This window comes from Meriones unguiculatus, chromosome 2, assembly GCF_030254825.1.
Source record: "Meriones unguiculatus strain TT.TT164.6M chromosome 2, Bangor_MerUng_6.1, whole genome shotgun sequence".
In the NCBI taxonomy this organism is placed as follows: Eukaryota; Metazoa; Chordata; class Mammalia; order Rodentia; family Muridae; genus Meriones; species Meriones unguiculatus.
Window position 1 is genome coordinate 21,166,841 of NC_083350.1, and position 15,999 is coordinate 21,182,839.

Here is a 15,999-nt window from a genome sequence, read left to right on the forward strand (position 1 = left end):
CAAAAAACCAGAACCAAAACCAAAACAAAACAAAAACCAGAAAAGCAAAAAACAAATAGCCAAGAAGCATTTTTTAAAAAAATGTTCAACATCCTTAACCATCAGGAAAATGCAAATTGGTTTCTGAGATGCCATCTTACTAACCTGTGAACCCAGAGAGCTACAATAGCAAGTGGTCTGGCAAGATATGCCTAGGGTACAGCAGTGACATGGATGTTACGTGGGTCGCCAACTACTTTACGACTGGATTAAGGCCTTGTTAAAGTGGGTATTGGGAAAAAAGTGAACTATCTGTACCTTGTTTTTGTGTGTTCTTTGTGTGTTCTTCTTTTCCTACCCTTTATCACCCTAGTTTGTAGACCAGGCTGCCCTTTAACTTGTGATCTACCTGCTTCATCAGTCTCTGGAATAGGTGAACCCAGCAACTCAAAGATTTCTGTCTGTTTGGTTTGCTAATGTTACACACCCAGAAGTGTCTGGCACTGAGTACTCAATATTATTTGTCTCTTTACAGTTTCAAAGGACAGGCTGTTTGTGGTAGTGAACGCTAGTAGGATTCACTGAATAAAGTGGAGGCAGGAGGATAATGAGTTCAAGGGAAGCCTGAGCAATAAACTGGGGGAGTAAAGGGTGAGGGAAAGAAGAACCACGAGTAGCAAGGACCAGCTACAGGCAAAGAAGAAACAAGAAAAAAGAAATTAGATTCAAAGATCTCTCTCCCCCCGCTCTTTTTCTTTCTCTCCTATCTAGTGATACGGGGTGAAACCAGAGAGAGATAAAGGGAGGGAAAAAGAAGAACCTATAAAGTAGCAAAAGACAAACTACAAGAGATGCTTCAATGTGGGGCACAAAAGTTAAAGATAAAAATGGGAAATTTTATTTCAAATGTCGTAGAAAAAACATCAAGGAACAAATAAATGAATATTTAATATTTTTCTTTCAAGACATCAGTAAAAAATTATTGTGGCTGCTACTACTGGGATATAACTCACTTTGCTCCCAGAGGGGATTTTCTGTTTTATCTTTTTCTTCTTCATATATTCTGTTTCAAAAAAAGTTGAAAGAATGGCTGAGCAATCAGAAAATTGTGGGTTGGAAATAGAGGAGCCTAAGAAACAAGAGGGACAAAGGGTGGGAAAAAGAAGAACCCACAAAGTAGCAAAGATGAGCTACAACTGTCAAATTTCCCAGCTATACCAGACTTATAAATATGTACCAAGTACTCTAAAAATATACCTGCACATCAATATTTATTATTATCTTACTCACAACAGCCAGGGAATGGAACTAACCTAGATATCCCTCAGCAGAAGAATGGATAAAGAAAATGTTGAACATCGTGGGGTTTTGTGAAACCATAAAGAAAGATGAAATCCTGACATTTGCAGGAAAATGGATGGAACCGAAATCATTGTTAGGTAAAACAAAACAAACTCAGAAATACTATTTTTTCTTATATTCAGAACCTAGTCTAAAATGAGAGAGCGGGAGAGAGAAAGAGAGAGAGTCAGCCTTTCTGTGTATTATGAAGCTAGAACAGGAATATGAAGGGTAAAAAAGTTCTTAACAGAAGTGAAATAGAGGCTGTAGAACACATGTGATAAGAACTGGAAGAGGCTACTGAGGGAAAGAAGGAAACCAGTCAGTGAGGAGAGGAACAGAAGATAGGGGGAAGACACTGGGGAGGAAACCAAATGTCAACAAAGTGTGACATATTTTTATGTAAATGGCATAATTAAGCTAATTACTTCTAAGGCTTATGTAAAAGTTAATTACATAAGTAAATTTCTTCCCTTTATCCCACTTGTCTTCTAGAAAACAAATGTTGCATGCATGTGTGTGTCTGCATATGTAGGCTGGCATGTATATATACGCCAAAGTTGATTTCAAATCCAAGGTTGTGGCCATGACTTTCCCCCCAGCCTCCACCTTACCTCTGAAGGCCCTGGCCGGTGCATGGAGCTGTCAGAAGGCCACAGGGACCCTTCCTGAAGGTGGGGAGGAGAGAAGTGAGGAACAAGAGATAAGAAAATCATTTGTTTTATAGAATAGCATCAGTGTTCCCAAAACTTCAAACCCAAATTTTTGAAATCAGAATCACTTTGCTCTTTGGACAATGGCTGATTGTCTAAGACATGGGACAGGAAAGAGCTGATCCCTTCGCGTGCCTCACACCTAAGTGGCTGGTTGTGAACCAACAGAAACATTTGAAAGCTTAGATCCTGAACATAACGGATTTGAAGTCAAATACTGGTTCATCTATGTAACCAGGTGCTTCGAATGACCATCAAACAATACATAGTTGGTGCCTACACTTGGATAGTCCCAGGGCTAGACAGGCTCTGAGAGGCCTCCCCACAAGACTGCATCATCATGGCCTGTAGAGAGCAAGTGCCACGCCACCCCCATCACCACCCAGCCTGAAAGCTAGGTCTCCCTCAGAGACACTACCAACACGCAGGTCAGCTCTCAACATGAACTGCACTTTCCAAAGCCTGGATAACCTTCCAAGGTCTTCTACTGAGTTTATTCTTCAGACTAATAGTCACAACCAGGAGCTGTCTTTTCAAGGAATGTTAGGGAAGGGCCAGCAAGGTAGCAAAGCATTCAATGCCTAGATTGAGGACCTGAGTCTGATTCCCAGAATCTAAATGGTGGTAGGAGAGATGTGACTCCTCAGACTTATTCCCTGTCCTCCAGACATGCACCACGGCACCCAAACAAACTTGCATACATTAGGCATAGATATAAACATGCAAACATAGATAATTGAAATGTTTAAAAAAAAACTGTTTGGCTAGACTATCAAGATGACAAGCAAATAACTGCATTACTAGGGCAGCTACTTCCTTACACCATGTCTACAGACCACTCCACGGTGGTATGCCTTTTGAGTTCAAATTATTGGCTATTTGCAAGGATCCTCTGGTCCATTAGCATTGTTATGGTCAGAGTAAGATCTGTTGGGGGAGGAGACACCTGTGTTTTTGGACTTCTGAGGAACATGTATATTTGGCCTCTGGAGGTTACTGAGTTTCCCCAAACTGCAGAGTCCTAAGTAAAAATACCCACAGTGAAACATCCGGACCCTCAGATGCAAACCCATACTGTTCTTTCCCGTGGCTGGTGTTCTAACAGAAATACTCACTTCATTGCTAAACATTGTTTTGTTCAATACATACAAGCGGCTCCTAAGATTCTCGCAGGATATCTCAGACTCGGTAGCAAAAATACCAGCAGACCCAGCTGTTCAGAGGAAATGTGGGCATAAGGTTCTGACTATAAAATTATGTAATGAACCATTCCAGCCTGTACCTGTCAACAGGGGAAAGACCAAACTTAAATGGTGTGATCTCCTCCCCAGGACGGCAAAGTGGTGGCATCACCCCTCAAGCTCCTGCTCACTGACCAACTGGCGACTACCACCAGATTCCAGAAAGTGAGTCCATCGGTGTTTCTGAGATTCTCTAGCCATCCTGCCACCGGTCACTGTCATCACTCATCCCTTCCATTGCCCACCAAGAACCCAGGAAATGAGGGTTCACATCGTCTCCGCAGCAATGATTATTGCTACTGGCTACATTTCCTTGAAAATTGACAGGTCTGACAAAAGTGCTTGCAGGAGCTCCCGGCAGTCTCTCATTCATCCCAGCTTATGTGGTCTGCCGTGCCTTTCAGGCGCTCCTTGAAACGCTGCACTGGGATTAGTCACAGAGCTAGCACCCTGTGCACCTCAGTGGGAGCCTCGTAGCATTCTGACAAAAGGCTGAGTCCGCTCGTCTAGACATTTCCTCTCTCTGTTCACCTTACCCTCTTCAACCACGGCCTCTTGTGTCTCAGGAGACAAGGCCTGTCTAACACGGGGAACTCAATGGCTTCTCCTCACTTTAGGCATTCCTACCTACACTCTTCGGAGCCTGATATTAACGCATTAGCCCAGCCTGCTAATTGGCAGCCCGCGAAGGATTCCCATAACCACAAAGCTCAATGTGCAGTCTGCACCATGCAATGCTCCCAATGCCGGGGAGACAGTGGGCAGAGCCGATTCCAAATAGCCTTCCAACTTTTAGCCTGATGGTACGCTTTCTTTTAATCTTGAATTTTTCCTACAATCAAATCATCACTGCGAATAAACATATTGTGTTTTCTTCTCAGATAATATAGTCAGACAGTTCCTTATCTTTGATCATCAGAGTAGAAGGAGAACATTTCTCTTCCAGGTCTGCAAAACCCTGTGTAGGGAGAACCTAGACAGTTATAAACGTGCTAAGTGAGAGGCTTTCCTGTAACAATGCCCCTCAGTCTGTGTCTATAAAAAAAACCAATGACACCCTGTGTGTGAGACAGATTGTACCCTCTGTACAGCTGTGATACGGTCTGAATGAAAAATGTCCCTCATAGACTCATGCATTTGAACACATGGCTGTTTGGGAAGGCTATGGACTCATTAAGAGTCTGCAGCCTTGCTGGAGAAAGTACGTCAGTCACTAAAGGTAGACTTTGAGAGTCTATAGCCTCACTCGACTTCCTGTTCTTTCCTTCTGCTTCCTGTGTGAAGATGAAATGTGAACTATCAGTTTCCTGCTCTTGACACCATGCCATGCCTTCCCCAGCACCGTGGACTCTCCATCTGGAACCATAAACTAAAAATTATCTTCCTTAAGTTACTTTTGGTCGTGGTATTTTATTAAAGCAACAGAAAAATAACTAATACCTGCTCTAAATATATAAATTATATAGTTTATATGCAATAACCTATCATTTACATATAATAAACTATATGTATGTGTGCATCAGTGTATAAGTGTGAGAGCCTGGAGGGGGGCTGAGGTAGTTGCTGCTCTCTCCCCTGTCTGCTCCTGCTGCTTTTTCTGGTTGCTGTTTGCTGATTAGAGATATCCTGATGATGAAGATCAAACTCAACCCTAGGAACTCAATACCCCGAATCAGCAGGTAGTCTAACTATGTCAATGTTGCCTTTCTCCTCTAACCTTTTTCTCTCCTACCTAGTGTTGGGAGGTTGGAAGGTACAGGGGTGGTGCAGGGAGTTAGGAAAAAGAACCCCATAGAGTAGCCAAACACATGTATATGGGTGTTGCCTTCTATGTTAAGCACACTTTGAATTGGTCTAGCATCTTCCTAATGCTAACATACTTTAATATCGTTCCTCATGTTGTGGTGAACCCAACTATGAAATTATTTCATTGCTACTTCATAGCTGTAACATTGCTGCTGTTATGAATCATAATGTAAATATCTGATATGTAAAATGTCTGATATGTGACCCCAAAAGGGGTCACAACCCACAGGTTGAGAACCAGGGGTCTAGCGCTTTAGCTCAGCCCTCATGAATTTGTCCCCATGAGCGGCCTCAGGGAGCACAGAATGAAGACTGGAGCATTAGACCACCCTGGGAGTTTGGATGTTTTATTCACTTGTCCATGGAAAAGGAACACAAGGTAGTTTAAATTTTTGCAGGCTTAAAGACACACATTTACTTTCTTCCTTTATAGTTGAGAAACTGATTTCCTATTTTCTTCCTTCTAACTCATCTCTGAACAGAGAACTGCCTACAAATCCCATCTGTTTGGCACAAAAAAAACATCAGCATCAGAGAAAAAGATTATCTGATCTTCCAAATCTGTGTCTTTATTATAAAAAAATAAAGATATGTAACTTGTGGAACTGGAGCACAAAGACTTTTTTCCCCCATTTGACACATTTTGGGTGGTCTCTGAGAAGGTAAGAAATGTTCCTGGTGTGATGGCAGTTGAAGGGGGCTGGGAAAGTGCAGTCATGAGGATAGTCATTGAGAACACAACCAGTTCTCTAATAAGAAGAGGCCGGAGAGCTACAACCCTCTCCTACCCCATGTAAGATGTACAAGAAGTTACCCACCATCCCAGAAGCAGGTCACACTTGGAACTGGACCCTGGCCTGGTGTTTCATAGTACCACAAACTCCAACTGCCAGTATCCAGGATGGAGATAAATGAGTATCAACTATACAAAACACAATTGATTCATGGTGATGTTTTACAGCAGCCAAACCAAGAATTTTATAGTTTTAGCTCTTGCATTTACATTTTTTGAAGAGCCATTTTAATTTTTAGATGTGCTGTTATTCTAGAGTTTATTATTATTCTTTTGCATGTGGAGATCTAGCCCCCAATATTGTTTCAAAGTCTGTTCTTTTCTAACAGAGAGCTTTTGGTATCCCTGTTGGCAATCTTTTGGCCATCTTTACAGAGTTTTATTTCAGAACTGCCTACTCTATGCAATTGATGCACAGATCACCATCCTAAAGCCAATATCACACTGCTTTAATTACTGTTGGCTTTGTATTGATTTTTGAGATCAAGAACTAGGAGACTACCTACTGAATTTGTTGTTCTCCTTTAAAGTCATTTTGGCTATTCCAGTTGCTGGATGATTTTTTTTCAAAGCATCACTGAACTATAAATAACTGACTACTAAAGACTTTCAAAAATATTAAGATATCAGTATTTTATTAATGTATAGTGTCTTCCCATTCCTTTGTGTCATCTTTAAATTTTCAGCAGCATTTAAAAGCACCATGAATTGACTTGGTTATAGACAATTTTACTAAATAATAAGTCTTTAGTCTGTTAATTTTACTCTGAACTATTTTTAATTCTATTGTAAATGGAAATGCTTCTAACATTCCCTGTAAGATCAGACTATTGTTAGTTTAAAGACATGTCACTGGTTTCCGAGCACTGATTTTGTATACTGCTACTTCTGAATTTCACTAAGTTATAACATGTTTCTCTTTGTTTTGGTAGGCTTCCCAGGGTTTTCTACATAGAAGATCATGTCGTCTGGTTACAGGTAATCTTTCTTCATCCTTTCCCATTAGGAAGTTGTGCTAACTAATATTATGTCAACTTGACGCAAGCTAGAGTCATCTGAGAGAAGGGAACCTCAACTGAAAAATAATGCCTCCAAAAGAGCAAGCTGTAGGCAAGCCTGTAAGGCATTTTATAATTAGTGACTGTTGTGGGAGGGGCCAGCCCGTCGTGGGTGGAGCCATCCCTGGTGCTATGAGATGCTATAACAGGTTCATCAAGCCATGAGAAACAAGCCAGTAAACAGCTTCATCCATAGCCTCTGCATCAGCTCCTTCCTCCAGGTTCCTGCCTTGCTTGAATTCTAGCCTTGACTTTATAAGAGATGAACTATGATATATAGGTGCAAAAATTAAAACAAAATAAAAATCTTTCCTCCCCAAATCATTTTTGGTTATAATGTTTCCATATAGCAATAAAAACCCTAACTAAGACAAATATCTTTTGTTTCTCCTGGTCAACTGTTTTGGCTAGAGCTTCCAACAAATGCTATGTTAATAGATAAGGCAAAAGCAGGCATCTTTATCTTGTTCCTGATCTTGAAAGAAAGTTTTAGTATTTTACTACTGATTTTGATGTTGTCTATCTCATTCTCATAGGTGAATGAAAAGTTAAGGTACTGAAGTTTCCTTTCCCATTCAACTTTGTCAAGTGCCTTTTATGGAATGATGTTGAATCTTATCAAATATTTCCTCTGTATCAATTGAGATGATCAAGTGTATGTTCTTTCTACCTCTTCATTCTGTTAATGGGGTGTATAACACTGACTGATTTTCATATTCTAAGTCAACCTTACATTCCAGAAATAAACCTCATTTGGCCATGGTGTAGAATTCTTTTTGAAATGATGCTGAAATTAAGTTTCTGTTATTTTATTGAAGACTTTTATGCCAATATTCATAAAGGAAACTGGTTTATGGCTTTCTCTTTGCTTGGTGTCTCTTTTGTCCTTCAGTGTTGGGAAGGACAGTCTCTTAGAGTGAGTCAAGAAATGTTCCCCACTTTTTTAGTTCTTTGGAAGGATCTGAGAAGGAGGGGTATCCACTCTTTCATAGCTGGTAGCACTTCCCAGTTCGCCATCTTTACTTCCTTTGTTAGGAAGGTATCTTAGAGTTTCTATTGCTACAAAAAAAAAAAAAAAAAAAAGCAACTTGGGGAGAAAAGGGTTTATTTCAGCTTACAGTTGAGCAGGAACTTAAGGGAGGAGCCCAGAGACAGGAACTGATGCAAAGGACATCCAGAAGTCCTTCTTACTGCTCCTCACGTCTCATTAAGCCTGCTCTCCAGTGCCCAGTACCACCAGCCCAGGAGTGGCACCGCTCATAGTTAGCGGGGCTCTCCCAAATCAATCATCAGTTAAGAAAACACGCCACAGGCTCGCCCATGGGCCGATGTAATGGGCCATTTTCTCAACTGGGGTTTCTTCTTCCCAAATGATTCTACCTTGTGTCAAGAAAACAGCCCAGAGATGTATTAGTTATTTTTCTTGGCTAAAGCAACTTAAGGGAAGAAAGATGTAGTTTGTCTCATGGTGGAAGAGGAAGCATCCACTATAGCAGTGAATCTATAGCACAGGATCAATCCCTGCCTATGGCAGTGAGAGCTGGCTCATACAGGGAAGCTCAGAGAAGGGTCAGAAGCAGGTCTAGTCTATAAAAGTCAAGCATCACCTCTAGTTAGCTACTTCCTTCATCACCTATGGATTTTACAGCCTCACATAAGGCTTCAAATCATTGTGCATCTGTTCTTCCATGTGTCCCATGGGGAGAATTTCAAAGCAGAAGTAGAAGTGATCTTCAGATATTCAGCAGCATCTTTACTTTCTGATAAATCCTCTTTCCTGCCTTTTTTTTTCCATATGCCTTTTTACCATGCAAATTATTACCATACTGTCCTTCCCACTCTAGGTGGCAGTAACAGCTTAGGACTCAATACCTCTACATGGCCACACACACACTCTGGCGGCCACACAGCCTCCCTTATTCCTCCTTGGGAATCTATCATCAAACTTCTTAAGACTCCTAACTCTACTCAATCTGGGGCACATCCCTTAAGAGAACAGACAAAGCTTCCAGGAAGAGCTGCTGGGAAGGAGAGAACGGGGATCCTTTCCATTTGTAGAATGAGGCAGCATATTGAGAAAATATGCCACCAGGTACCTCCCCCAGCCTAGCCGGGCTGGTTGGGGGGGAGTAGTGAGTGCACCACCACACTCCAATAAAAACCAGCCAGAAATAAGAAAGCTTAGGGGACAGGAAGACTCTTTAGCCTTCGTGGGCACCATACTTTTACCAGCAAAGAGTTCCTTCTTTGCACAGAGGGGAATGTTTCACTTGTGGCACCGGGTTGGCAAGCGACTAACTTCTATCCAGAAACTAGACCTGGAGTGGAGGCTCCTCAGAAAAGGTCACCTAAATTTTATAACAGTTAAAAAACCTTTGAAACTTTTCCTACAGCTGTACCAAAAACGGCAAAGGTAATAACCACAGAGGCCTTGTTCCCTTTCCCAAAATCCAGGGGGATAAAAGAAACGACACAAGCAGGCTGAGAGAGGCACCTGCCATGCTCAGCATGTCCTGGAAGATCTTGCTACCAATGACTGCTGAGCCCCGGCGCTTTCAGCTATCTCCCGGCTGCTATCCACCGCCCAGCACTGCTGTGCTCCAACCACCTTCACCCCCAAGGCTGCCAGAGGCTGCTCTGGTGGTGATGCTGAGCTGTAGACAGCTCAGGCGCCCACAGCCAGCTCTTTGTTCTCAGTCACGGGCTTTAGCAACAGAGGGGAAGGCCCTGGCCCAAGGAGATGACTAAATGGCCTGTCAGGACAGTCATGGGACATGCCATACTTGGTTGGCTCAGACACTCACTCTGGAATGAGCAGAAGTGGTTCTTTGCTTTCACAGAGGCATCTGTGCTATGTCATTTGGTTTTGTTTTAGTTTTGTTTCTGGAAACCAGAAGTTCTCTTAATTCATTTTTGTTCTCTTCTGGTGCTTGAGGCCCAAGGGCTAAACAATCTTTTCTTTAAAAAAATAACTCCCATGTTAGGTGTGGTAACTCATGCCTTTGGTCCCAGCACTTGGGAGGTTGAGGCAAGGGGTGTAAGTTCAAATCCAGGGTGGACTACAGAATGAGATCCTGTAAACAAATAAGAGCTGGGGACCAGGAGATTGGGCTCTGTAGTTCAGGCCACTTGATGCTCTTGCAGAGGACAGTTCCCAGCACCTACATGGTGGCTCACAACCATTCATAACTCCAGTTCTAGCACCACCCTCTTCTGACCTCCACCAACACCAGACATATACAGGCATACACACAAGCAAGCAAATGCCCATGCACATATGATAAAGACAGATCTTTTAAAATCATTTTAACACCCCTCCCCCTCTGGCCTCTCTAGCAGGAAAAGCCTAGAACAGTGTTTCCCAACTAGTGGGTTGTAACCCCTTCAGGGGGTCACATGTCGGATATATCTGATATTTACATTACGATTAATAACAGTAACAAAATTACATAGCAACATAATAATTTTATGGTGGGGAAGGTCACCACAACATGAGGAACTGCATTAAGGGGTCGCAGCATCAGGAAGGTTGAGAACCAGTGGCCTAGACCACGTTGGTAAATATCCCTCAGGGTTGGGTCTGGAATGCTTAGGCCTTTTAATTGTTCTCCTATTTGATAATTTTAGATAATGGAAAGAAATCTAAATGGACTTAAAGCTCCAAACCTTACAAATAAGGTGCATATAAACATGCTGAGGGCCTCAAGAAAAACAAGAGAGATTTATGTCACAAATCTACCTCCTGCTGTTGGTCATCATTTGAGCTCTACTTGTCCTTTAGTTTAGGCCTGAGGCAGTCTTTTCTTTTCTTTTCTTTTCTTTTCTTTTCTTTTCTTTTCTTTTCTTTTCTTTTCTTTTCTTTTCTTTTCTTTTCTTTTCTTTTCTTTTCTTTTCTTTTCTTTTCTTTTCTTCAGTGACTTTCACTGGTCAATACTATCTCATTCCCAGGCAGCCCTGGCACACATATTTCAGGGGAGGCTGATTAACCTCAGGTACACGAAGCCCTCCTCATACTTCAAACAAGGTTTGTTGGCAATGAGAGAAAGGGCAGTCATAGAGGTAGGGGCAACATTCTCATCTCTGATTGCAGCTGGACTGCCGGGGTCTTTTCACAGGGCTGTCCCCAGGAACCAAGGCCAGTCACGTTTTTGAGGTCCATTCTATACACTGTCTAGTTTGATTTCTGCTGCTGTTAAAAACAACACACAAGAGGGGCTGGAGAGGTAGCTCAGTGGTTAAGAGCACTGACTGCTCTTCCAGAAGATCCAGGTTCAATTCCCAGAACCCACATGGCAACTCACAACTGTCTGTAACTCCTGTTCCGAGGGATCTGACACCCTCACATAGACATACTAAATAAATTATTTAAAAACCCAAAAACAAAAAGCCCACTCTGACCAAAAGCAACATGGGGAGGAAAGATATATGTGCCTTATACTTCCAGGTCACAGTACGTCACTGAGGGAAGTGTCAGGGCAGAAACACAAGTAGGAGCTTGAAGCCTGGAGAGATGCCATTGCCAGCTCATGCCCTCTCATGCTCAGTTAACTCAGTTCTTATACAACCCAGGATGACCTGCCTAGGAATGGTGCCACCTCCACAGGCCGGGCCCTACTGCATCAGTTTATAATCAAGACAAACCCCACAAACACATCGGATCCACGCAATTCCTCAGTCCTGAGTCTCCTCTCAGATGGCTGACTCTAGGTTGTCAAACTGACAATTAAATCAAATTAGGATGAATAATTTCATTCTGGTATTTCCTTTTGATCTAAGTGCCCACTAGCGAGAAGAAAAGTGGCTCATGCTTTCTCAGTTTAAGATGGACACAGCATCATAATCACACTGGAGATCTCACGTGGACCTGTTATAAGTAGGCAAAAGACCCCAAACACTAAGTATCTCTGCAACGTTCAGGATCAGAACAATGAGATGTTCCCCACTGAAAGGTTGGCAGGAGCCTTCTGTACCTACATGCTGCCAAGTAGCAGAGAGTCTAAGGTATTTGTCCACATTGCTAGGGGAGGTGAGCATATGCCTGAGGCTAAACAAAGGCACTTCAGGGTCTAGGAACAGGGCTTGGATAGCAGATATGAAACCTCAGGATGGAGGCCAGTGGACACACACATTCATCCTCACTTGTTACTCTGCTCCAAGTTACACAAATCAATATCCCATCCCAGGGCAACCAGGATAAGTGAAGTGAACAGGAGCAGAGCACGCTCTCCCCTAGGATGTGACTGCCAAGCTCCTATCAGCTCTTTGCATAGACTATCATCTTGAGAGGTTATCATCAAGGGAGGGAACCTGGAAAAGCAAATAGAAGCTTTCCAGACCGGCCCAACCACCGAAGTAGAGGAGACAATGGGTTCCCCTGTCCACTTCATAGATACAAGGGGCTGGCGAGACTTAAGAATTCCCAGTAGGATCGAAAGGGTAGAGGTGGAGCCTTGACCTCAGCCAAGGATGAGAGTGATGGCTCTTTCCTGGTCGCTTTGCTCTCTTGGCTAGGATGAGGTCCAGTGGAGGGTGGGATGAACAGAGGTAGATGGAAATGGCACAACGTCTATAAAGCAGTCTCAGAACAGCTATGCCTCCTGTGACAGGAGAAGCGTGCCCTTCTCTTTGTGGGCACACCAAAGCAGCCAGGAGAACTATGCTCATAATGATGGTGGCCTTCCTGGTCAACAGCACGCTTGGGCAGGTGGCACTTGAAACTAAGGGCTCAGTTTCTCGGGCGTCTCCTGCTGAGGGGTCCCTGTGTACCATAGGATGATCAGACTATCTCTATAGCTCTACATCTTCGACTGTTAACACCATCTGAGTCTCCACAGAGACCCCTTGCTGAGAGTCAGAAGTATGAAGGAGTGATCTGCTTTTCCCATGAGGGAGCAACAGTCTGCAGAAGGAGTTAGAGAGGAGCAGAAAGGATGGAGACTCAGGTGTGTGCAGGACAGAAGAAAAGGTTTGTCTCCTCTTCATCCACTTTCTCTCCCTTTTAGAAGCATAAGCTATGTGAATAGTCTTACTCAGGAAGCGGAGCCCCAGTCCAAGACTGAAGCAGCCCTGGTCACAGTTGAAACACACCTTGTGTTTTATGAAGCATGGAATACTGCCCATCACTAATCTGGTCAATATCTACAGTTGCAATTAATGGAGGAAAACTACGTAGGCCCAGGGGAAGGGAGGTACTCAGCTCTGGATCCCTCAGAGAAAAAGTGAAAAGCGCTACACAGGAGGAAAAGACCATGCCGCTCTCATGCCTACCTCATAAACAGGTACACAAGGCATGCCTCCACCTCAGCAGCAGAACCCAGATCTCAGCACCCGGCTTATGGCATCTACTCACAGGGCTACCCTCAGTAGAGGAAAGCCGTCAGTTACTGACCGACCTCACTGTTACTCAGGGTACATCTTGGAAGGACCTCTCAAAGTCACCTTCCACAATTTCCAGAAAGGGAAAGCTCCTGCCAATCAGCACGCTAACACTTCCCGGCCCATGCTTCCCAGCCCAGGGTAGACTACCAGAGAAAGGAGAAGCACCTTTCCAAGTAAAGCCACATGAGAACTTTGCTGCTTGCCCCTTTCAAGCTGTCTTTCTGCTATGTATCGTGGTTGGTCAATACATGGTCACAGTACATATGGCCAGGATGCAACACCTAAGGCCAGTGACAGCCAGAGAGCATGGGGCTGGGCAGAACTGTGGAGACACAGATCCACTTGGAAGCTCATGATGCCCCTCAGTCTAGGCAAGTTCAAGAAGAAGATGAAGGGAGGAGCCTAGGCAAGACCTGTTACCCATACAGGAACCCCAGTACTGGGGGACTCCTGGAGCGCAAAGTGCAAGATGGGGAGGTGGGATATTTCAGAACTAGACACTATGGTGGGTCCTACTTAGAAAACAGACTGAAGCAAAGCTGCTAACCCATGCACTACCTGAGCACTACATCCTTTTCTGATGGCAATGTGAGAGCTGCGCCACATCTTCCCAGGGCTGGCTGGCACCCACAGCCCTTCTATTAAGGCAAAGCAAAGACCCCATGTGGCTCTAGGATGGCTTCTGCATCAAGATTTTCCTTGTCCCCTTTCTTTAAGCTTGGACTTTGGAAGAACTTTGTTCTCTTGTTCAAGGTCTGAGCCGTCTTTGTACAATGATCTGTAATGTCAGAGGCAGAAAGTGTGGATGCTGGATGACAAGCCCTGGGAAGCCATTGCAGTATATAAAGAAATCAACCAAGTAGGCCCAGGAAAACTGGGACCAGGAAAGACCAAGGAAGGCAGCAAGAGAAGACGAGGAAGCCAAAAGGAAGAGAGACTGTTAGGCCAAACCGTGTCCACCACCACTGCCCCAGCCTGTACTTCAGGTGCGAGGGGTATAAACACATACCCTTCTAGCTACCTGCTTCTCTTTGCCTACAAGAACCACAGAGCTATTAGTCTCAGTGGGCAACTCTGGTTCCAGTGAAGAAAAATCCTGCCCTGTTAGGAGGGATCCCATGCGTAGCTGCCACTCCACACTATCCATTTCAATGGTTATATGCCCCTCCCACCCCCACGCGCATACACGGCAGCCTTCCTTAGGCAGTGACCAGGCATCCCTGGTCCTAACAAAGGACATTCTATAAAACATGTCTCTCCTGCAACTCAGAAAAGAATGGAAGATGAACATTACTTGATGCATCTTATACACTGACATTAAGAGTTTAAACTCATTTATTTGCACTATTTCCCTGCCTCTTGCTAAAAGTCAGCAGAATTGCAGACAGATTATCAAACAGGTGGAGGACATAAAGTCCCAGCAGCCCCTGACCTCCCAAGTTTGGCTATGGCTCAGCTTAGCCAATGCATCGCATCGTTCTGCTGAGGGAAGAAAGAGGTTAGTAGTCAAGAAATAGAACCTTTTAAAAGACCCAATCTGAGGAGCCGCACTTGAGAGCTTGCAGCACCCTACCCTCTGGTTCACCTCACTCCACTTAGAAAGGCACCCATCGCATGCCACCCCACTGTCGCCCTCAGCTGATTCACCTCCAACAATGGCAGGCACATCTCGTGATGTGTGAAGACGTTACTTATCCCTAGAACAACTCCAGGACTAGATTCAGGCAAAGATCTCTATAGAACCCAGTGCTTCATGAATGAAGCCAGACACAAAAGGGAAGGCACGAGTGTGAAGGCCACAGCCAGCAAAACTGATCTGGGCTAATGGCCAACAAAGTGGCAGCAGAGACTTCCACAGACGGAGAAACTGACTAAGCTACTGGAGGGCTTTCCCCATTCTGACTGAGAATTCACTGAGCTGCATGCAGACAACGTTCGCACACTTCCACGTTAACCATCGGCCCCAAGTCCTGGACACCTCTGTACTGCAGTGAGCTGACAGGTGCCTTCTCCCTCTCGCCATGACCGGTCTGGGTTTGGAACTCCAGAATGGAGCCCCAGGAGCTGTTCAGATGGCCCAGGCTCATACTTACCGGCTGCAGCCCGTCTTCCTGTCTCTGGCTCTGGTTGGGGCGATTGATGAAGGAACGCGTGGAGACTTTGTAGTGGTTCAGTAGGCACACAACGACCACCACCATCACCGTGACCACCACGACAATGATGAGCACCTGTGCGAACTCCAGCTCCGCTGCAGGGAAGAAGAAAAGGAGGACTGTGAGCCACGGCCCCACTGCCGGCATACTTTTCCCGCTTACGCTTCCTGCAGCTGCAGGCATGACCCCTCCCACAGATCCAGTCCCTGTGAGGGAGACAGAGACTATGAGTACACTTTGGAGGAGAAGAAAATGCAGCCATAAAGCTGGCATGGGGCTGGGCCAGCAGTGACACCCGAGCTCTGCCTGAAGACACTGTAGGCCCCTTGCAGGACTTTGGTATGGTAACTTTTCGGACAAAGGGAGATTCCAGGAGTACCGTCCCGCAGACCTCTGTCACTTGACTCACTGAAGTTCTAAGACCTGGTCTTCAAAGAAGATCTTTTCTGTTGGCCCTATCGGGCCTCCAGGGTTTTGGCTACAACTGTCCTCGCTGACACAGTGGAGTTCAAGGTCAGCCCAGTGAGCTCACCACAG

General features: G+C 44.4%; 1 protein-coding gene across 10 annotated transcripts in view; it reads right to left on the reverse strand.

Moving 5' to 3' along the window:
* The window catches only part of Ldlrad4 (low density lipoprotein receptor class A domain containing 4), a 334,264-nt gene that overhangs the window by 13,229 nt on the left and 305,036 nt on the right, over nucleotides 1-15,999 (reverse strand). For 8 of the 10 annotated variants that reach the window (XM_060377110.1, XM_060377112.1, XM_060377114.1 and 5 more), the window contains 2 exons: nucleotides 15,403-15,557; nucleotides 1,935-1,988 (listed from right to left, as the gene is read on the reverse strand). In XM_060377110.1, coding sequence (XP_060233093.1) covers nucleotides 1,935-1,988; nucleotides 15,403-15,557 — 209 coding nt within the window. The remainder of the gene's footprint in view (nucleotides 1-1,934; nucleotides 1,989-15,402; nucleotides 15,558-15,999) is intronic. The other 2 variants (XM_060377116.1, XM_021658844.2) reach the window with 1 other exon arrangement.